General features: G+C 42.8%; 2 protein-coding genes across 5 annotated transcripts; one reads left to right on the forward strand and one right to left on the reverse strand.

Annotated features, from left to right (window-relative positions):
• Positions 1-1,177: 1,177 nt before the first annotated feature.
• zc3h7bb (zinc finger CCCH-type containing 7Bb) lies at positions 1,178-15,313 on the reverse strand. Of its 3 annotated transcripts, XM_020082895.2 has the most exons (22): positions 15,073-15,313; positions 14,193-14,254; positions 14,050-14,086; positions 13,591-13,788; positions 12,869-13,027; positions 12,520-12,660; positions 12,392-12,434; positions 12,058-12,296; positions 11,623-11,917; positions 11,335-11,393; positions 11,075-11,174; positions 10,701-10,862; positions 10,392-10,597; positions 10,208-10,308; positions 9,903-10,084; positions 9,185-9,264; positions 8,509-8,777; positions 8,207-8,312; positions 7,524-7,632; positions 7,026-7,159; positions 6,828-6,907; positions 1,178-6,618 (listed from the first exon to the last, which is right to left on the reverse strand). In XM_020082895.2, the coding sequence occupies exons 2-22, from the start codon at positions 14,249-14,251 to the stop codon at positions 6,570-6,572; spliced, it is 2,808 nt and encodes a 935-aa protein (XP_019938454.2). In that variant the 5' UTR covers positions 14,252-14,254; positions 15,073-15,313; the 3' UTR covers positions 1,178-6,569. The 3 variants fall into 3 exon arrangements, with proteins under 3 accessions (XP_019938454.2, XP_019938456.2, XP_019938457.2); XM_020082897.2 differs by lacking the exon at positions 6,828-6,907; XM_020082898.2 differs by lacking the exon at positions 6,828-6,907 and having other exon boundaries at positions 5,057-6,618; positions 7,059-7,159.
• An 820-nt stretch (positions 15,314-16,133) lies between these two features.
• On the forward strand, positions 16,134-22,842 carry rangap1b (Ran GTPase activating protein 1b). Of its 2 annotated transcripts, none has more exons than XM_020082903.2 (16): positions 16,134-16,274; positions 16,576-16,694; positions 16,795-16,922; positions 17,300-17,359; positions 17,468-17,647; positions 17,791-17,925; positions 18,235-18,393; positions 18,490-18,603; positions 18,687-18,786; positions 18,983-19,067; positions 19,224-19,380; positions 20,052-20,135; positions 20,225-20,327; positions 20,448-20,536; positions 20,784-20,905; positions 21,516-22,842. In XM_020082903.2, exons 2-16 carry the CDS (start codon positions 16,583-16,585, stop codon positions 21,598-21,600), a joined length of 1,713 nt encoding a protein of 570 aa, XP_019938462.2. In that variant the 5' UTR covers positions 16,134-16,274; positions 16,576-16,582; the 3' UTR covers positions 21,601-22,842. The 2 variants fall into 2 exon arrangements, with proteins under 2 accessions (XP_019938462.2, XP_019938463.2); XM_020082904.2 differs by having other exon boundaries at positions 16,211-16,287.
• The last annotated feature ends 288 nt before the right edge of the window (positions 22,843-23,130 follow it).

Here is a 23,130-nt window from a genome sequence, read left to right on the forward strand (position 1 = left end):
AAATTCCTGGGGAAACTAATGATAACTGAATGTATACAGGATCAGTTTCTTAAGGCTAACGTCTTGGGTCTTGCCAATATGCTTTGTTACTGGTGCCCAGCAGGATTTGACTCTTCTCCATGTTAACTGTGCATGACTCAATGCTAAGTAGTTTTCGTCATGACCGCTGACAGAGATGTTCCAGCTGGACCACACAATGACTTTCATATATGTGTCCCTGAGGCTGTCCTGTGTTGTTTGTACACTGTATGTGCTTATAGGGGCAAAGTTCTGTTGGAACGTATGTTACAGGTTTTCATTACGGTTATCTCTGTACTTTGCTCTGCTCAGCTTTCCCTCAACCCCGACCAATCTCCCTGTCCCTGCTGCAGGGGGAAAAAAAACACTGCTTGACACTTTTACGACCATACTCCACTGTTGGAGAGGTATATAACAGGTGATGAACGTCAGATGGTTTTCAGCAGGAATCCTGCTTAGAACTGAGCCAAACAGTTCAATCTCACAGTCTGAGGTGATTTCACTGAGGAGAGATTTCCATCTGACCATTCTGCTGTAACCCAGAGGGCAGAGGAGTGCTGCAGTCTCTCCATGCAAAATCCCTGGGGCTCAGACTAACCACCTGGTTCTTAGTGACCTCTGTTACCAAGGCACTTTCCCCTAATTGTTCAGATTGATGAGGCGGCCAGCTCTGTGAACAGTCCCACTTGTTTTTAAGCAGCATTGAAGCAGCCGTGACTCTTCACTAAAGCTGAAAATGTTGGTGGCTTTCTCCTGATCTGTGCCTCGACAGTTGTCTCTGAGCTCTGCAGGCAGCTCCTTCACCTCCTCGCCTGTGTTCTTTTCTAAAACATCAACTCTACTGAATTGCAGCTACCGCAAGTTGTCTCCAGTCAAAATTTAAAAGCATCTCAAAGACGATCAAGAGCAATGGGAGGGATCTGAGCTAAATTTCCAACATCAAGAGTATAAATATGAGATATTCAGTTTTTCCTTTTTGATAATTTTCAAATTCTGCTTTTTCTTCGTCACAATGAGCAAAATCTTCTCGGAATAAAAGCATGAAACCAAAATCAAGTGTGGGAATAAAAATCACGTGTTCCATCACCTACATGCGATGACGTCAGAGCCCCCCACCAATGACGTGAAGTGTGTGCTTTGATAAAAAGGGAAAAGCACATTTCGTTCTAAAACGTCTGTTTATTAAATGCTTTCAAGAGATTTGGTCCACTTGTGTGATCATGAATTTCCAACCAGGGAGGAGAAAAGAGAAAACAAAGTCAAGAAGATAAAACAAAACACATAACAACAAAATGTAAAAATACAGTACAAAAAGAGGCCTTGTATTTTCCACTTCTTTACAACCCTGGTTTAATTCATCTGAGTTGTTGAAAAAAAAAATTCTAACAACCAATAATAATTTTCAAATCGAATGAAAAGAGATTCATTAAGATTGTTTGTTTGTGTGTGTGTGTGTGTGTGTTTTTGTGGCAAATCAAATGACACCAACTATAAAGGTTACTGGGAATGGGAGAGATGGGAGGGATGGGTGTGGGAGGGATGGGTGTGGGAGGGATGGGTGTGGGTGGGCGGGTGTCACATGAGTACTTAATGACTGGGAATCGTGTTTCACAGCTGAGAGCCGCGTCGTTGAATTTAACTATAGATGGAATAACCAGAACTGCACAGGACATGAGTCGTTTTACTCAGAGAATGGACAAAGAGAACCTTCAAGCCAACTCTTAAATCAATGAATTACACTTTCAAAGGTTCGGAAGCAACAGCAGAAATAAACCAGCCTGACTGCTTAAACACCAGCATGACATCACACAGGGTCAACAATTGTAGTGATGTCAATAGAGGTAGTGAGACCCCACACGTTTTCTGGTGCTAAAGTCTCGGAGGAGCTTGGAAGGTTAAAGGCAGAGGCTTGTAGAATTGATATTAGGAAAGGACGTCACCACTGATTGACAGTCCCCGTCTTTTAACAAACTCAGTATTGTAGTTATGAGAAAAATTGAAGCGTGTTTTGGGGGAATAAACTCTTCCATTCATTTTGAGAAGAATGTGAAAACGCTTCATATGTCAGAAAAAACAACTAATACAGCATACAATGTTAAAAGAGATTTAAAGCCCAAGGCTTTTATTCAATTTCAGGTTCCAAAACGTTCTCTTACTGGTGCACAGTATTCATTAAGCTATAAGGGATCAGGAAAAAGAAAAGATAAACACAAATTGAATAATTTAAAGACCAAATGTCCTCCACAGATGACAGGACAGTTAAGCAGTCATTTTGGCCGCAGAGCCAATGTCCATTCCCTGACAAACCTCACATCTCATGGACGGGTTTCCTCACTTTTACAGCAAATTGATTGTACTTGATAAGCGAGACTGACAGAGTATCTACTGTGTTTGTTATGACGGAAGATCCTTCTTGACAAACAATTTCCACGTGAGATTTGTTTTGTGTACAGAAGCTGCAGCAGCAACTGGCCTTCTTTTTAAATTAGTGACATGATTCGCTTGCCTTTAACAACACACACAAAACACAAAGCACACACTTTTAAGTTCTCTTTTTTTTTTTATGTCTTTCTGTGTGTTATATAATCAATGCTCGTCTTTCTCCAACAATGGAAGAGGAGCCTTCTTTAAAACGTTCAGCTTTTTTTTCGGGCAAAACATTCACTTCAGCAGGTCTCTAAACGCAGGACTTCAAACAAAGATGGGAAAATTGTTCGTCCACTTGAAAGATAAAGATCAGAAAAGTATATTGCGCTCTCTTAACAACCTGTCCTTTTTGAAAACTCCCTGAAAAACAAGATGGGAACACGTCACCGACAACAGCAAACTCTTCCACAGCCACAGAGGGGAAAAAACAGCTCCACCATCTCTTATCTAAATTACCTTATGAGGGTGTCTAAGTATTATAATAGGTATCAGGTATCATATACTGTATATAGTAAGAAGGATTATACAATAGGGGTATGTATCATCTTATAGATGTAGTATATCAAATAAGGCGCTATACGGGAGTATATAGGCCTCTATGTATGCTTTTGTCCCTGACCGGAGACTCAAACTCAAAACAAAGAAAGATGCACAGCACAGGCAGTGAGCAGAGAGCTCTGCTGGTAAGATGACACTGAAGAGGGGAAAGTTTACAATATATATACTTTCATCATCAACTATCTATTTTTGTCCCCTTTAAACTCTCTTCAGGCCTACAGACAGAGCTCAGACAGCGTTAATACATAGTACGCCTACCATACTGTGTAAATGGTGGTCACCACCTGTAGGATCCAAAAACTCGAGCGCCTTACTACAGCAGCTATCAGGAGTCTTTCTGCTCACTGCCTCCCAGATGGAGCTGTGCACTGCCGCATACACAGATGCATATTTACTGTAAATTATTATATTCATACAAGGATACATATATAAAGAGAAAGTTATACATTGCAATTAACATACATATATCAATAGCATATAGAAGAGAAATAGTCAATAGATAGCAATCATTATCGTCATCATATTCATCATAATACTAAGAGTAGTAGTAATACAATCCCTCAAAGAAGCTAATACCTGGGCTGTTCCAGACAAGGGCTTGATACCAATAATCCCAGAAAAACTTTGAGAAGCTTTGAAACTGAGAGACGATTAATGCTGATCCGAGAATCTGAGGTCAGTTTTCAGGTGCAGGATGATTAACAGCCTGCGACCTCACAACCATTTAGCTCTTTAGTATTTATCCGGCGGCCTAAATGTGTGGGACTGCAGACAGAGGTGAGACAAAACAAATGTACGATTCTGTGGTTTAATTATCACATCTATACGAAATAAAACGATTTTGTTTCAACTTCAATTTTTTGCGCCCGTTACGCCCGGGCAACACTGGATGCTTGAGAGTCGCTGCCTATTTTCTCTGCGTGCACAAACAGTCACAAAAATTGATAGTTGCAACACTTCCTGCACCGATTTCATAACTTAGAGTTCTGGTATTTAGTTAAATTCATAGGCTGCTTTTCTTCATGGAAATGCAGTAGTCATACCAGAAACCCACGCAACAGATCAGCGACACGGCCATTACACACTGCACACGCACCTAGTGTAGCCCAGGGTTAGCCATAAGGTTCTTAGTACTGTTTAATTGCAACATCGGAATTGAAGCTGAACTAAAGCCACCCTGGATAAAAAAAATTATATTTTAAATATAAAGTTCAGCCTGTGCACATTTTATCTATATGTTGCATGCGTCTGAACACACACTACAGCTGCTGAAAAACCAAAATGACCTTCGGAGCTGCGTGATTTACTCCACATCTCTGCTCTCAATGTTTTAACCATCACAAATCAACTTCTACCTCCGCTGCAGTCCCTACAAACAAACCCGGTCTGGAACAACCCACACAGAAGGAAAAATTACAAAATAAAAGAATCATTAAAAAAAAAAAAAAAATCACTATAGTCATCTAGTTCAGCGATACATGTCATATAGCAATACCTCAATAACAAGAAGTTCTATGTAATCAATACAGGTTTTCAGGTTATATATTTATTAAGCTTAACCGCTAAGTTATCAATTATTATTAGTAGTATACCATTATTCGTAAATATGCATAATATGTGTGTATATGTATCTGAATATAGACATACCTCCATCGTGTCTCCTTCCACATTAAAGGTTAGAATATGATGACAGCAGATATTCTACCTCTGTGTGTGTGTGTGTGTGTGTGTGTGTGTGTGTGTGTGCGTGTGCGTGTGTTAGTGTCACATGTGCGTGTGTTGCTTATAGGCACAATATGCGGTGTGAATTGTCTCCCTGTGTAAAGCTGGCAGGTTTCCCGCGATAAATGTATTTATTTATTTTATCTCAGAGCTACTGTTAGCCATCAGGAACAAAACATTTGGGAGCATATGAGGAACACAGGTTTCCATTTGAAGGCTGAGGGAGCATGGTGGGTGCGCAGTGAAATAATGACCCCAGTTTGACTGAAGATGCAGCGACTTCTCCAATCTTAAAAAAAAATATCCTTCTATCTTTTTCTTTTCCCTATCATTTCTTTTCAGTCTTTAAATCATTGTTTATCTGGAGCAGATTTAATTTTTTTATTAATTACAAAAGCTTTTATCTTTTTTCACGCAACTTAAGTCTTCAGCACGGTCAGAACTGTCACTGTGCTTTAGCCCAAGTGAGGTCATCATTTCCTGATGGGCATCTGCGGTCTGAACTCTTAATATGTCTACTTATCTATTGCTGAGAGCAGCTCAGGCAGGACTTTGTGTTGTTGTGCAGTCACCTCTCTGTAGCCTTGTGACACCAGGTTCACATCTGTCCACTGCTTTGAGCACACAACACCGCAAACCACTACTTAAAGCCTTTGTGTACATAAGCCACAGATGTTTCATTAAGATCTAGTTGCCAGAACATTATTTTAATCATCCTTTTTTTCCAACCCCAGAGGAGCCGGTATTCAAGCATGCTTTGATTCACCTGGACTTGGGCGACAGCAACTATAGTCTTAATGTGTGGAGGTGTGTGTGTGTGTGTGTGTGTGTGTGTGTGTGTGTGTGTGTGTGTCCGGGCTCGTTCTTCACTGGACCAGTTGGTATGATTCCGTAAACAACTATCACAGGACTTTTATTCTAACAATAAAGAGGGGGGAAGCTAATGTTACACATCTGTTTTTGAGCATTTTAGGTGTAATTAAATACATTCCACAACCTTTGCAATTACTAACTTCCTCGTTTTTAAAGGCCCATGCAGGCGTTACATTCACTGAGTTCTACCAATATGGCAGACAATATAACAAGGAAGTACAACTCCCCTCGGAAAAAAACAATGCTTAAAATCATTATTCTCCAAAAAAAGAAGGAGAGTGGGATTTGGTTGATACGCAGCTTAACGACGAAGCGTCCACCAAGAACCTCTTCCATATCAGTCTCGACTGCCATCGACAGCACCGAGGACTTAGCATTTTTGGCACTCTGAAGTTTAGATTTAAACTTTCTGTGTTAGAGCACTAAGCTTCAACTGAGTTTTGAATTATCACCAAGAGATATTTGAGAGCTGCGACCAGCGCGCCCAACCAAGAACTGTTTCAGTGCTGCGAGGATTTAAAACAACAAAAATGAAAGAGGTTGCTAGTGGACACAGAGTTGCTCAGTCCAAACAGTACGAGGGGATACTAGCTGATTCTTTATGTCAGAACTAGTTGTCTGTGGGATTGTAATATATTGTGCTGGAGGAGAACCTAAAGTTGCTGTGTAACTGCTGCATGGTACAAAAAATATGCTAAAGCTAAGTCCTGTATTTTAACTTACGAAGCTATCTAATTGTGTTAATCGGTGCCTGAAAATTGTGTAATGTGTTGTGTGAATGTATATTTTGTGTGTACTTGTCTGTTTGTGTGTGGGGTCAAATGTTCAGTTGTGTGTACATTTGCTCTTGCACTGCTGGAGAGTTGCTAGCGGAGGTCAGACTGGAAAGGTGACAGGCTGTTTCCGTAGTCGCTGGTGTGGCAGGCCTGTCTGTGTCTGGCTGCAGCTCAGCGGCAATCAGGTGCATCTGGTCACCATGGCAACTCAGAGGTCATCCCCATCTGACAATCGCCGTCCTCCCTGGAACCAAACACACCAACACAGCCCATCACTCAATCACACTGACATTAACAAACTGAAATGTAAAGGTCCCTTCCCTCCCAACCATTGTATAAAGTAGATTCTGAAAGCAAATCTGTTTGTTTGTCAGCAGAATTACAAAAGAACTACTGATTTCCACGAAACTTGAAAGGATAAGACAGATTTAGGGGTTAGACAAGCTCACTCACTCGCTGCCTCGCTCCAAGTTCCCTGGGCAATGACCAGCTCTATCAACACATCGGCTCAATCGGACATTACTGTGCACAGACTTCATACACAGGAGATTGCAGGGTAACGTATGAATATTTATGTTCACATATACACCTCCAGATAACATCTAGAAAGGCTGTGATGGATGTGCAGAAAAAGCCAAATTTCCCACTCACCATGCTTTCTGTGTAATCTGCTGTTATAGTGACCTGTTTGTCCTCTGGAGGCGGCGTCACAGCGGAGCTATCTGTGCGTCTACTCTGATTGGTGAGCTGCAGCCACAGTTCATACATCTGTTGCATGTCTCTCACTGCAGAGGGTTGAGGATGAGAAAGAGAAAAAAGGAAGACGACCTCAGTAACCATGAATATCGTGCGTTACGAGCCAGTGCAGTGGAGTAGACACTTCACAAATCAGAGCAATAACAGGCCTTTGTGTTGCCTGTAAAGGGTGAAACATGAGATAGAACCAGAGGACATGATTGGAAAACTAAGACAAACCTAGATAAAAACGACACCTTCACAAATATGAAAAAAAATAAAAATAAGCCTGCTGCGATAAATAATAACATAAGTTTAACATAAGAATGAGACATCTAGATCTAAATGCATGAGATCAAATCAGACCACAACATTTTTTTCCTGCAGTGTTTCGGGGTGGAACCAGGAGCTTACAGCTGTTGTTCTTCATGTATGTCCAGACGTCCCTTTCTTCCAGACTGTGAGCAAATGAGCAGTTCCCAATATAGTGGCACTTCTTCTGCTTCATCACATGCACACACATCTGGGTGAGAGACAAGCAAACATTGGAGGTTACAGAGTGATAATGGCAGCATTGCAACAGGGTGGCCCAGCCTGGCACCTCCTTGGCAGCGTAACTGCATTGAGGCGCATTACTCCACACAGGTCAGGCAGGTGAGTGGAGAGAGGACACCCTGGCAGGATACTCCTGGCAAACAGGTGTAATGTGCGTCAGTCCTAATCCTGAAGGAACGGTGGAAATAAGTTTGCAGTGGCAGAACAGAGCCCTGGTTTAAAATTAAACACTAGAAAATGCTAATCCTACAATAACTACTTTATTTTGTTAACTGACACTTACTTTAATCAACTAACATTCAAATAATCTGAAAGAAGGATTGAATGTAACCAGTAGAAACTGATGGAAACCAATATGAAAACACTGAAACCTCCATTAGCACTTCATAGCAAGGAGACTGAAGAGTTTCACAAAAACACCTGTTCCCCCGGGCAAAGACAGAGTCAGCTGCATTCAACATGTGAGAGGTGGAAGGGCGGGGGGAGCGGAGAGGAAAAAGAGTGTGTGACCACTGCAAAAAAAAACAAAAGAAGGAACTTACATCATATTGCTGAGGATAGGTGCGGGAGAAAGGCAGAGGCCGAACAACAACCCACTTCTTCTTCTCAAAGGATTTGACTAGCAGGACCCGACGCTCCTTTGTCCAGCTAAACATAGAGCCGACGTTGATTAAAGTAAAGAATCCAAAGTTTATAAAGAGACACAAGCAAGCAGACATTAACTAATTTAGCTTTTTGGATTCTTGCTTTTGTTTGTGTCAGCCTTTAAAATCGTATTCACAAAACAGCATCTCACCGGCCTTGTTATGAGTAAATGTCGTGTCTATAGGTAGCTGGTTCTCACCTGTGCCGTGCTTTGGCTGTGCAGTACTTGAGGTTCTTGTCGGGCTCGTTAACCTGTCCTTCTCTCCAGCACTGGCCACACACAAATTTCATTTTCAGGTTGAGGGGTCGTCCCCGTCCTGCTGCTGCTCCCAACCCCCCCACCCCAATGCCTCCCACTGGTCCAACGCCTCCGCCACCTAGGCCGTCTCCCCCAATTCCTCCAATCCCGCCCCCCATTCCTCCGACTCCTCCTGTAGGTACGCTGCTCGGGTGGGGGAAATGGATGGGCTGAAAGACGCAGAAAGAGAGATGTAAAAAGTTAACAGGGACAAAACTGAAAAGCATTCTGGGTGATACACAGCCATTGTACTAGAAAGAAGAATCACTTAATGAGAGCAACATCACAGTGAGCGTACATTTAAAAGCAGAAAGGTATTATACATTTTTGTATTATTACATTATACATTTATACACTTCATTGCTTTGTACTTGTGCAATGACAATAAAGTTGAATCTAATCCAGTTCAACCATCTGAAAGATTTTATTGAAATTTGTCGACAGAGCCTTACTCTGACAACATGACTCAGTCTTAAAAAACAATCTGCTTTTGAGATGACTCAACTAAAATGAAAAAAGAAGTCTATTGATGTCAGGCAAAACAAAATGGTGCAAGATTACAGCTTAATTTCCTCACCTTCTGCTGCTTCTGTGCATTCTGCTCCAGCCTTTGCCAGTGTCTCTTGGATTCCTGCACCATCTCTTCGTGGGTGATACCTGAAGAAAATATTAGAGAGTTCCTCTGTGAGAAAAAAACCAACTTATAACAGGGACAAATTTAACCAATGGCCTAACGACCCAATGAGGAGAAGTTGATTTGACCATCTGGTCCACTTGTGAAGAGTAAGTGGCACTTGTAGAACAGAGCGGACAGGAGTTGCTTATAGAAAGTAAACTATAATTTAATTGTACACCCTGTTCAATGACAATAAAGGCATTCTTATTTCAGTTGAGAAATACTGTACAGACAAACAGGGTCCTGACTTTCACATATGAAGAACGCAGCAGGAGATTCTCCAATTAGACACAGTCACAATATCTTCAGAGCTTTAATGTGAGGGGTTGCCCCTGTGTAGCGCACAGGAGGCGGGACGAACAGTACACACTCTGTTGCATAGATCATGGTTTGTTTGTTTTTTATGTTACTTTGAATGTTGTTGTAGTTGTTGGTGTTGAATATGCTCTTGTTTACAACATAACCTTTTCCATAGCAACATCTTAAAACTTAATATCAGTAGAAAGTAACACAGTGTAGCCTACTGGATTAAATTTAATTGCAGTTAAAATATGAATGGTTTTGTCCCTGTTTGAACAATGTGATATTACTTTTCTTAAACTGTGTGTGCTTCACCCACCAGTGTCCTGCTGTAGGACCCAGCATTTGAGCTCTATGACAGAATGCGCAAAAGAGCAGCTGTCCTCGCGCTGACAGCCGTAACGGACCTCGTGGCGACATACGTCAAACTGGCAGAGAGGGTGCAGGGGACGCACTTTACTGTAGCGCACATTGGCTGACCTCACCACGTGCACCAGGCACCTGCAGCAGACACAGAGACAAGTATTTCATGATACAGGAAAACAGTGCAAAGTGCATTCATCCATCCTGGTTTTTTTAACATAATTGTGGGACTTTGATTTATATAAAATACTAAATGCTCACTTGTTATCGTCGAACGGGTGTCGAGCTGTGAGGTTTGAGCAGACTGATAAGTTTTCTTTGCTGCGCTTGCTAATGATGCGAGGCTTACTGTCAAAACATTCCTGTAAGAAAGAGGAAAGAGATGAGAGATCGAAAGACGACAAAAAGCACAACATTAAAATGCCTTTAGAAACTGTGGTCTTACCTCACAGAGGAACATAAACATTCCCATATGGAGCTGCAGCAGTCTGGTGACGCTGAGCGCCCGTCGCTCTGTGCTGCCCAGCGGATCGAACAGCAGCTCTCGGCTCAATGCGCCCTTCCTCTCTTGTGTCCACACGTCAATTTCCTCCTGACAGTAGGCAAAAGTACAATTCTCCCCATACTGGCACTCCTGACGCTCCTGCACCTCTGCAGGAGCCAGAGAGGAGAAAGAGTGAGGATGTAAAGTAAAATATAAACACAAGTCAGCTGCATCTGAATGTTAGTTACTTTTTCCCCAACCCAAACACACCTTTACAGAGAACAAATGCCCCCAGGAAGTTGTTCCGTGCAGGCCGGGGCCGGATCCTCTTCCAGGTGGGGTCATCTGTGTTTTTGAGGCGGCACAACAGCACATCTCTCTTGCAACGATGTGCTGCCTCTGGCTGATACTTGTAGTCCATCACTCGAGGACCTGTGAAGGAGACATGGAAAGAGCAGGTTAAGTTACACAGATGTTAGAATTTCTTATTTGTCACTAATGATTAAAATAAATGCTTGGACAGCACTGTCTGTTTGTGAGCTGATGGAGAAAGCAACATCGCATTGTGAGTATTTAGAAAAGGAAAAAGAGTTGCTGTTTACTACTAAGACAAAATGACTCAGATGTCTTGGACTTGAACCAACCTATTCGACTGTAACAGGCATGACAGGCCTGTCGAAACTCATGCGTAGCTGCCAGGGGGTTCCGGGAGAGCAGAGACAAGTTTGTTCCTGCCGGACCGTTCTGTTAAAGAAGAGGACGAGGATATCAATATAAGATTAAAACGCTACTTAGCAGCATAACTGCATGGTCAGATGGCTGTTAATGCAACACTACTATTAAATTGCAAGAGATGAAGAATGATGAAGAATACTGTGTGTATGTGTGTGTGTGTGATACTCACTGCATGAGCAGCATTGTTGGTGCGAATTCCCGGGATGAAGCTGTGACACACTCGTCCCCCTGAAGACCACAGACACAAGAACATCACACCACATTGTATAGATGCTGACTCACACGGTGTACTGCTGAAGCACATCTCAGGTTAAAGCCAACTCCCAAGGAACTGTGGTAGCTGAGCAACAGCAAGGTATCCATGTACATTTTTATTTTGCAACAAATTTAGCCTGCAGCCTTCTCACCACTCAACATTACACATCAATGATACACAGACTATTATCACTTAGCTCACCAGGGAGAGTGTATTCAGACAATGAGTCCAGCCCGCCAGCGGCGACTCCTGTTTTTCCTTCTACATCCAAAGCCCCTGCGGAGAAGCTTCCCAGTGCGTCCTGCGCCTGGGTGGAGCCTTGGTCCCGCTGGGCCAGCGGCGAGTAAGACTCCAGAGGGGGCATGTCACTGATAGGGGAGCTGAAGAAAGCTGGGGGAAGCTGTGGAGATGGGGCCGGAAGGTTGGGAGAGTACGGTGGCCGGAGAGCAACCGCCGTGTTGGGAAGGTTGGTGGGGATAGCACCCTGGACTGTATTCTGGAGCAGGAATTCCATTTAGTTAAAGTGATTAAGCAACCTTTCTTACAGAAATTATAATGGAAATCAAAAGACTGATTGCACAGAAAGACTGTACAACACTTTTATTTCTTTTTTCTTTCTCTGTGTCCTTTACTCACCTCACTGACTTTCTTGGGGATGCATTCCAACAGACTGTCTAGTTCACCTTTGATGACACTGTTGCATTCCTCCATGTGCTCGGACACCGGGACAGAATACGGCATGGGAGGCAGGGCCTGGCTGCTGGGGCTCTCTGACAAATCGGTGCATGGGGACACTACGGGGCTCGGCGGTTCATCACTGACTGGGATGGGTGTGGCCAAAGGAGCTGGGATGCACTGTGCATTGGACATGTCCGCTGGAAACAGCAATGGAAAAAGAGGGGATAACCGTGGTAAGACATCAGTGTGCGTATGGGTTCAGAAATGTTCAAGGTTTGTCTGTTTGCTGTACCTGGTCCAATGTCACCCAGTGATTCCAGCCCATTGGAGGACATCTAAAGAAGAAGAGAGTATTTAACTCTATTAACCTCTTGTTCAGTCACCACATCACAAGCTCTACAGTGTGACAACAGCACCCACCTCTCCAGTGGGTGGGGATGTTTCCCCATGATTCTCCCCATCACTGGCTGTGGACTCTATCTGAGGGCTGACATAAGCTTTACGGCCCTTCAGGCCCAGTTTATTGGCCAGATCCTGGGCCAGTTCTGTTACCTGTCGGTCCTGGAAGATAAAGTACAAAAAGACCCTCAACATGAACACTGACATTGAACTTCTCTTTTCTGTTCCACATTTCTGGATTCATTTAAGTGCTTTAGCGAGCTCCATTTACCAATTTCTGGGGGAAAACATTAAAATATAATTTTACACTAGATGTTATCAATGATGTGGTTAAAAGTAATTTGCATCAACATTTTCATTGCTGACATACGTGTGGTGCTGTGAGGAGACATTTGGTTCCACACTCATAGGCCTCTCGGAGTCGTCCCAGCTCCCTCAGACAGAGTGCTTTGCGGTACAAAGCCCTGCGACTGCCTTCGGACACGTATAGTGCACTGTCACAGTCCTGATCACCTCTCTCATACTCCCTCTGAAAAAGAAAAAGGAAACATTGAGGGTGATTTAACACAGAAACACAAGCGTGTTGCAAAGAGTTCCACTGAAACTGCAAAAAGATGATTTTAGATTTTTTTTAAATGTAGAACTCAAATTTACGATTGGAATGAGTAGCCACATCGTGTTAAATCCTTTCTTCAACTGAGTGTCCTTTATGTGGCTCAGAATAAAAACACATTTCATGAACTCTGTTGCTTATAGTATAATAATCAGATTAAAAAATGCATTAAAAAAAAAGCTAGCTAGTTTCTTTGGCAACGTAGATTTGAAACTAATTAACTGTAACTACAACAGATGAAAGTTGAGCCATTTGAGTAACATAAGTCAAGCAGATTCTTCCCAAATCTAATTTAGTGGCTCATAAAATCATGTCATAATTTCCCAGTGATTATATTTATTGTCTGGGAACCACAGTTTAAATTGGTTTGCCAGTAATAGATGTATGAAAAGTCATCCAATATCCATATAATAATCTATGTAAACATCTTGTCATGTAACTGGAGATGTCACATCAACCTCATGCCCCTTCGCCCTCACCGTTTGATAGTAGGCAGCAGCCCTGTTGACATAGAGGCCCTCCAGCAGCTCTTGAGGGATGACAAGGGCCTCTGCCTGGGCGTAGCGTGCAACGCTTATCCCTTCCCCATACTGCTGGGTCGCCTGGCGCCAGTCCCCATCTCGATAGCAAGAATTGCCCTCGTCCAGCAAGTTACAAACCAACTGGGTCAGGAATGGCTGATGGGAGCGCGCAAAGGAGAGATTGAATAATGTAGGAGGAGTGTGGGGGAGGGTTGAAAGGGGTAAGGAAAGGGTGACATTAAGAAATAATGAGACGTAACATGATGAAAAAAGAATGGGAACAAGTGAAGCAGGAGAGAGGGAGATTGAGGATGAGATGAAATTAGGTCAGATTCAGGATCAGCAAAATGAGCAAGAAGATGATAGAGATTATTGAACATATTGTATGTGCAGCAATGAAGGGGGTCAAATGCAAACCTCATAACTCTCAGGCTCTGGAAAAGGCAACGATGACCTGTTGACAGAATTATAAGATGGCTGTCAGTGTTGGCCATTCAGTCATGGTATCACTAGCTAACTGTGGAGGGGCCATTAGATGTCAATACCAGAGGTTCACTTACTGGATGAAGCTCATTGCTTTCTGGATCTCCTCTCTTCGTTTCAGTCGTTCAGGATCCATGTCCTGAGGGTGATGATGACAGGGGTTAGCATGCAACAGCTACTCATTGCACAACATTACTAGCAGCTTTGACAGCTCCATCTGCACTATCCACACATACGCGTGTATCCTGATTGAAAAGTGTATGTTCTGCAGCGATTAAAAACACCACTTACTACATGCAGTCGTCCCGAGACAAGCCCGGGCCTGCCACCAAAACACTATCAGCAATCACCGGACTTGCGTAAACAAACAGTGGGCACAGCTAACGGTGAAGCAGGCAACCGATTAGCATTAGCCACGAAAATATTTTGACCACCTAAATATTACCCTGTGATTCACGTACAAAGTGCAGATTCTTAATGACCAGGGGTGTTGCCCGTAAACTTAAAGCGTCAGCCATCACACTCACACTTTATGGGAAATGATTAGCTCACGTTAGCTTGATATGTAAGCTACCGGGTCTGCAACTAGCAATAAAACGCGACGCTATCAGCGACACGTGTAAAATAGACAGTTAGCATCGGTCCAGCTGTTGATGTCGTCAGTGGAGATGACGTTATGATACCTGACTTCACCAGAGGTTAGGATCCTTCAACTAACGCTGCTAGCTCACCCGGGCTACATGCTACAGTGCTAATCACTTCATCGTAGCTTTACAGGAGGAATGAAAAAAAGCAGTTTTAGTTCAAAATGTATGTTTTTTTTAATCTGTGTCGTTTAGTTTACACTGTGCTGCATACGGCTACATTAAATACAAACCCAGTGTTAGCCAGCAACCTGTGAAGTTAGCTAACTTCATTTTGGAGTCCAAGCTAACGGCTAGCAGCAGGGCGACTCACCGAGTGAAGTTACTGCGCTTTAGAGACGAGAGACCGCTTCACGGAGCGTCGGTGAGAAGAAGCAGATATCAGTCAATGTCCAGGCGCATGCTTGTGAGCTGGGTGTCCCTGTCATTGGTTTGTGGACGGAGCACGAGTTTCTCTGCGCTATGACTGCTGCTGGATACTGAGCAGCTAACGTTAGCTGGGAGCTAGCCGCTAGCTGTTGTGACCGCAACAAGTTTCCAGAGGTGTGGACGCTGGAGGGCAGCAGACACTTTGAGTCACCGCTCCGATGGGTCATTATTTATCTATTTATTTCTGAAATCATTTCTACCTGATGTGCTGTTCTCTCTAATTCTCCACTTCTGGAAAAAAAAAAAAAATTTAATTGTACACATGCAAAAGTTCAAAATGTTCGTTTCAGAAAAAAACGTGAAATCTAAGTAAAAACCAGCATTTGCTGTAAATTAGCACAAAGCACACTGAAGTGTACTGAAGTACCTGAAAATATACTGTGCCGCCAAAGTATCATAGAAGTACCACAAGTGTCCCACTACACACTTTTGACTCAATCAATCAATCAACCAATCAACCAATCAATCGACCTTTTGTTTTTTAACACCTTATTCCTACAACACCTTTCATCCGGGTTTGTGCAGGGATGAAGGAGAGGTGGAGGTGAGATGATAGATGGATGAAGGAAAGATGAAGAAGGGAGGAAGGAGATATGGAGAAGAGATGAACAAGGTGTGATGGGATAAAGGAATGGGGCAGGGAATGAAGGAATGAGGGAGAGATAGAAATTACTCTGATAATTATAAAAATAATAATAACAATAATCATCATCATCATATATTTTAGAAATATAAAAAATGAGTGGTCTCAAATTACAGACGTGATTTTTTTGAACAAAATAAATAAATCATCAATATCTTGTGGTTGAAAATAATCATCAAGTTTTATAAAACGTGGTTCATCGTTGCACTGCGAGTCCAGAGAAAATCCATCTTCCTCTGTTATGAATGAAACGTTCAGAGCATGACGGGTCCAGACAGTGACAGCAGGTGGCGGTAGCTCCGCTGTGGATCACTTGTGGCTGATGGAAACACGATAGACGAAGAAGAAGCTGCGACAGCACGATGACGTCACGCGGTGTAGTAACCGGCGCGGAAGAAGAAGCGGCGTGAGTTCAGCGTTTCACCGGGAAAAGAGTGTTTGTGGTGAGTTGTCAGAGTAAGTTAAACCTTTCTGTCTCGTAACAAGAGCGGAATGATCAAGACACACGATCATTAACCTGATAAAGACCAGACTCACACTTATATCTGGGTTATTTTAACTTATTTTACGTTGCGAACTACTGCTACAAGCTAGCACTGGTGAAGCTAGACAGCTAACCTGAGTGCTGCTTATTGTTACACTGTCACTAAACAGAATGTGGCCATTTCCGGTATAATCAGGGGTTGAAATGTTCTATCTGTTGGTTTATATGTGTAGTAAAACACTTCTGTGTGTCTATTACAGAGTCATAATGGCCTCAGATGACATTGCACAGCTGGCTGATGCTCTCTCCAAGACCCACGTCGGTGATGGAGAGTTGAGCTACAAAGGCCTGGGACTGAAGCTGGACAACGCAGAGTCAGGTGAGAGTGTTAGGCTAAGTTTTGTGGTCACCGTAGACGACAATGGGCTGGATCCAGTTCTGTGTTCACACCTGATAACCTGTTCTGTGTGTGTGCGCAGTGGAGGAGCTGGTCCGTGAGATAGAGCAGTACCAGGGTCTGAGAGCTCTCCGCCTGGAGGGGAACACATTCGGCGTGGAGGCGGCTCGAGCCATCGCCAAGGCTCTGGAGAGCAAAGACCTGCTCCAGGTATTCTTTAGTTCAAGATCTCCAATCCCAGTTAACCAGAAGGGAGAGCACACACTTAGGCTTTACTCGGCCAAGTAGCGCAAGACCAGGGGAGGTGTCCTCTTCATCCATCTGTCCACCTTTCCATCCACTATCTACACTGCTTATCCTCTAGGGTGGGAGCCAATCCTGGCACTATTTCTGACACATAAGGAACATTTAATGTGTTCTAATGGTAGCAGTATTTAAAAACAATAACAATACATTCACATTGATTTAGAAGTAACCAAACAAGAACTTTGCATAAATAACACAATAAATGTATGTTATTATGTCCATGAGGATAAGCATTTGTGCCAACTGAAATTCTCATTTCTGTTGCAAACTGTGTCTTTCAGAGATGCTACTGGAGCGACATGTTCACTGGAAGGCTGCGCTCTGAAATCCCAACCGCTCTGGTGAGAATTTGAGCTGCTGGTTGATGCAGTTCATTGGGTTTTCAGCATGTGTTTCGTGATACTTGTTTTATCGTCAGCTTCACATGTTCTCTGTTGTGTTCTCCTCAGAGGTCACTCGGCAGTGCATTAATGAGCGCAGGGGCCAGGCTGACTGAGTTGGACCTCAGTGACAACGCTTTTGGGCCGGACGGCGTGAAGGGAATCGAACAGCTGCTGAAGAGCCCTTCCTGCCACACCCTGAGAGAGCTGAGGCTCAACAACTGTGGCATGGGGATCGGAGGGGGAAAGGTGAGTCACAGATGTCATGCTGTCATTCACTTTAAAAAGGAATCTGCAAATAGCACCTTTCTGTAAATGGTCCATATTTAAAATAAATCACTGCAGACATTTTCCATCATGCAGTTAGTAACTATGGTGCATGCTTTGTGTAGATCTTGGCTGAAGCTCTGATCAACTGCCATAGACAATCATCCGCCCACGGATCTCAGTTTAAACTGAGAGTATTCATCGCTGGCAGGAATCGCCTGGAGAATGAAGGAGCCAGTGCCCTGGCCAAAGCCTTTCAGGTACAAAACACATGCCCTCAAACTCATTAGCAGGTCTGGTAATACATGCTGCTTTCAGACATGTGTGAAAACCAAAATATCTGTGTCAGTTGCTACGAACATTTTCTGGAACCTTTCCTGAGAAGCCATACACATAGAAGATGCAGATGAAGATGTGAACTTGGAAAGAAAACGAGATTTTGGTGATAAGGGTCAATGCCAGTGTTTATGTGCTGAAAAACTCAGAGCTTTCCACATTATTTTAAAATATCTGGATTTCAAATGGAAGTCTTCCTAAGCCTTAAACTTCTCTCTGTTTTTCCATGTAAGCTGATGGGCAGCCTGGAGGAAGTCCACATGCCCCAGAATGGCATCAACCATACAGGTGTGATGGCATTAGCTTCAGCCATGCGACACAACCCAGAGCTCCGTGTCCTCAACTTCAATGACAACACCTTCACCAAGAGGGGGACACTAGCCATGGTCCAGGTAAGGCCTGTTTACCTTCAGACCTTCCCCTTAAGAAGAATAGGTATGTGTCTTAACCTGTGTCTGTACATTGGTTTTCTCCTGGTGCCTCTTCAGGCTCTGAGGTATCTGAGGAATGTCCAGGTCATCAACTTTGGCGACTGTCTGGTTCGCTCTGAAGGAGCCATCGCCCTCGCTGCAGTCTTGAGAGAGGGACTGCCGATCCTCAGGGTGAGTTCACCATCAAAGTTCAGCGTTTTATGTTTCCCTGTTTCCTCTCTTTTATTTTGGTCTCGTACGTGCAATTTCTTCAGGAGGTGAACTTGTCATTCGGTGAGATCACAGAAGCGGCGGCGCTGGTGGTGGCTCAGGCTGTCATGGACAAACCTTACATGGAGAAAGTGGATCTGAACGGTAAGTACTTAGACGGTGGAATCTGGTATCTTGAACACTTGAATATGGACATTTCTTTGTTCTCAAAAAAAAAAGTTCTATTAATAATGTATAAAAAGACTAATTCATTGCTTGTATATATAGTTCTTTTTATATTTAGCTTATATAAAGGTAAGAGTCATAAAGATTGAAACTACTGTGAACATGACTGTCACAGGTAACTGTCTGGGAGAGGAAGGCTGTGAGGCTTTGAGAGAGACTATGGAGAACATGGACAAAGTCGACATGCTGGCATCACTCAGGTTAGTGTGTGTGAGTGTGTGTGTGAGTGTGTGTGTGTGTGTGTGTGAGTGAGTGAGTGAGTGAGTGAGTGAGTGCGTGCGTGCTTTTCCTGCACTACTATGTGCAATCAGCATTAACAGCGAGATTAAGATTTTGCCCATTTGAATTCACTGCAGCGACGATGAGGGAGAACCTGATGACGAGGATGATGAAGATGATGAGGATGATGAAGTGAGTGACGACTCTAATGAAGACAATGAAGACGATGAGGAAATTGTCAAGGAAAATGGAGTGTCCAGAAAAGACAAGAGTCCTGCAAAACTTCACAGCCCAGTAAGATACATAAAACACACAAACATATTTTTGTACTTGTGTATTTAGACAGTTGACACCAGGGTCTGAAGTGATCTTTTTGACTCCCTGCAAAGATGGTATATGAAGAACAAATCCACCTACCAAGCTTTTTAACTGTTTTTTGTCACGTATCACGACTTGTTTCAGAACACTGAGGTAATATGTTGAATACAAACTTAGAGAACGACACAAATTTGATGTAAAATATATTCATATGTAAAGATGGACGATATGACAGCAGCCTAAAAGTGAAAACAAAACATTTTGATTGCCCCCTGGTGGCTGGCTGCAGTGAAGGTCAGATCCATTACCTCCTTCATGTTAGTTAATGGTAACCATAAATTGCATTTTAAATACCACAAAGATTTATTATAAGATCATTTGAGGTGGTTCTCATCTCACTGATGTATGTTCAAATGTTTCTGATAAGTTTGGTCTGAATGAGTTATTTGATGCTATGAAAACAGCATGAAAAGTGATTGACAGCTTGGACTGATTCTCTATTGGTATCAGTGGGACCTCACTGCTGCAGTATAGTCTCACAGTCATATTCACACTGAGGTTTTGTTTTACAGCTACAAATGGCACAATGTGCTGTATGTTCAACCACTTCATTGACCAACTCTGATTTACACTTTGCTCCCCGACAGGCAGAGATCACGTCTTTCCTCAGCTGCCCCTCTGTTGAGGAGCTTCTTCGGCTTGGAGAGATGAGGACAAACCTGATGCAACAGGTGGGAATTTAAAATATATAAAAGAAAAGATGGTTGTTTGCAGACAGTGGATGTAATGTGATGCTGACAGTCTTCTCCTTTCACACCAGATTGATGTATCTGACCCACATGAGGCTGCTGATGTCCTTCTGAAAATTGCTTCTTTGTACAACGAGGAACCAGAGACCAAGACAGCAGTTTTAGAGACTATCGGTGAATATAATGCCACTGTTGCTTTGTCATTGGTTCATGTACGGATGTGGTGTTGAAGGATCCAGATGAGAGTTAGTTCCTGTGCCATTTAACCAACCTAACATCGCTTTTGTCCCACAGATGACGTGTTGAAAAACCTCCTCTGTGGTTCAGACATCCAGTCATACTGCTTCCTCTCCACACTGCTGGTGATGATGGGACTCCTGAAGGTAAAGTGCTGCTGCAGGACAACCAGCTCTTCTTCTTCTTCCAATTTCTTTTACTACTTCTTTTACTACTTCTTTTACTCTTTTACTTCCACTCACAATTTTTTACCCTGGTATGTAAGTTTTACCTTTTCTGTCTGCGGATGACCAACGGTGCCTGCTGGATTTAGGTTTGACTCCTTTCTATCACTGTTTGCTGCATTCATCTGTCAGTAAATGCTCACTTTCACTCTTTTGTCCTGTGTTTCAGGGAGAGGGGAAGATAAAAAAGGTGTCGCTGGTCCCAGGCCAGCTGTTGTGTTTGGAGCACGCGGTCCAGCAGCACTACTTCTCCCAGCATCATGCCCTGCTGCTGAACAACTTCATGTCCAAGTAAGACACTATTCCTCCTCTAAATGTGTTTTTTTAGGCTGTAAACTAAATCATGTGACTGTTATTGATTAATTTATGGATTGAACAAGGCTCATGACGCCACCTAGTGTTTCAAACAGTCTAGGAACTGCTGATGTTTAGGACGTCTCTATGTCAGGTCCGCTCATGAGTGGAAAGCCGAGCTCAAATCAATCGTCCTTTTTAAATCTATAATGAAACTACATCCGTAACCAGCACAATATCTACCATTCAGAGACGTCCACCTTCCTCTCCTGCCCCTTGGCTGAATCACACACAGGGAGAGACTCTTCACCAAAAAACCTAGTTTTACACCACAAGTTTTACAATATCAATGTAAGACTTCATAATCCAATATTAAAACACAGTATTATGAAGACTCACAAACCATTTTTACCTCAAGAACATAATCTTAAAAATGCATCAAGAGAATTCTTTCACATTTGGCACAAAACATGTTTCTGGCCTGTGGAACATGATGTCTCAAGTCTGCCTTTATGGAATGTATTCAGGGACATTTGAAAGCTCTGAAACTGCACAACCACAGGGGGGGGGTAATTCTTTCTCTTTTTTTGTTTGTGTGAATCTGCAGGAATAGTGATGCTCTTAAGTCCTGCAGTGCTGCCAGAGAGAGGCTGAGCTCTGCCCTGGAGAAGAGGTGCCACGACCAACACTGATCCCAGCAATCATTCACTTCCACCTGGAAAACACACACACACACACACACACACACACACACACACACACACACACACACACACACACACACACACACACACGCGCGCACACACACCTGACATCATTGTTTTCATCAACAGAACCCACAGGGATGCTTTGCACTTGAACAAGGGACTCTGATAACCACTGATCTTCTTTGTATATGTTATGATGGCCTTACATACACTGTTCGAAATCTCATCCTTTTTATTTTTCTACTTAAGTTTGGGACTTATATTTTTCTAGAAAATGTAGAAACAAATAATAAAAATATAGACAACACATCAGTTAACCGTGGGGTTTGATGTGTTAAAAAGTGATCTTAACCATGAGTGGAGCTAACGTTAGCCTATGTCAGTCCAGCACTTTGTGAAACATTGTTTTGCATTAAGTTGCATATAGTTTCAAAAGTCACAATCAAACAACAACATAAAGCATCTATTTAAGCTTTTTAAATGTCTGTTGGGATAAGCACAGCTACAGATTTACCCTTAAATCTGCACCTCGCTGATATTTCTCACACTGAAAATGTGCTGAGACACAAATGTTAAGGACAAGACAACCACAATGCGTAATCTAAACAATTTAGTCGGCAATAAAGAGCTGACTTTGCTGTCTTGTTTTAGTGATGCGCTGCTTTTCACGCTCTACTGTTTATTGTCTTCTTCTTGTCGTTGCTTATTTGAAAAATTCCATGTTGAGGTGAAAGAAGAACTTTTCGGACACTGTGTCCAATCACAATCACCACTCTGCTGCTCACAAGGTCCAGTCAAGTCCGAGCACTGTGATGTGTGCATCAGACTGTAATGAGGAATGGGCAGCACCACATACTCGCCCGTGAACCTGAACACACAGTGTGTGTGTGTGTGTGTGTGTGTGTATCGCCCTGCACTGAGTACAGTCATAACACTGAAGAGCTCCGGGGACCAGTTTTTTACCTGATATCTTTTCGTCTTATTGCAAAATCATGCTCTTGTATAACTTTGCTGCACACACTGAGTTGTCTTACCTCATATAGCTGTTTATGTCTTAGTGATGTGATGGGAGCATTTAAGGGAAGTAGGAGGAAAATGGAATAGACTTTATGGCATTTAGATAATCTTCTGAATAACATTCGACCGTGTGTGGATTGCATTTATATTATGTTGACCTGCTATGTTGTTACATTGAATGCTCTGTCTTAAATATAACAAATCTAACAAGCCTGACTCCTTGTCCATGTATGGGTATATACATGCATATATACCTGGGACTGCTACTGTACATTATTACCTCTGCCAAGGAGGTGATGTTTTTATTGTTATTTAGCATGAAAACTACCAGATGTTTTAGCACGAACCTGGTGGAAGAAAGTGTAATGGGTCAGGAAAGAATTCATTCAATTTTAATGTGAATCTGGTTCAGGTTCAACCTTCTCACTGATTGCTCAGACAATGAAAGGATCTTGATTGGAAAAACACGGGCTTTATTAGAGGACTGATATTTATGAG

The sequence above is a fragment of the Paralichthys olivaceus genome, chromosome 21 (genome assembly GCF_024713975.1).
Source record: "Paralichthys olivaceus isolate ysfri-2021 chromosome 21, ASM2471397v2, whole genome shotgun sequence".
NCBI lineage: Eukaryota > Metazoa > Chordata > Actinopteri > Pleuronectiformes > Paralichthyidae > Paralichthys > Paralichthys olivaceus.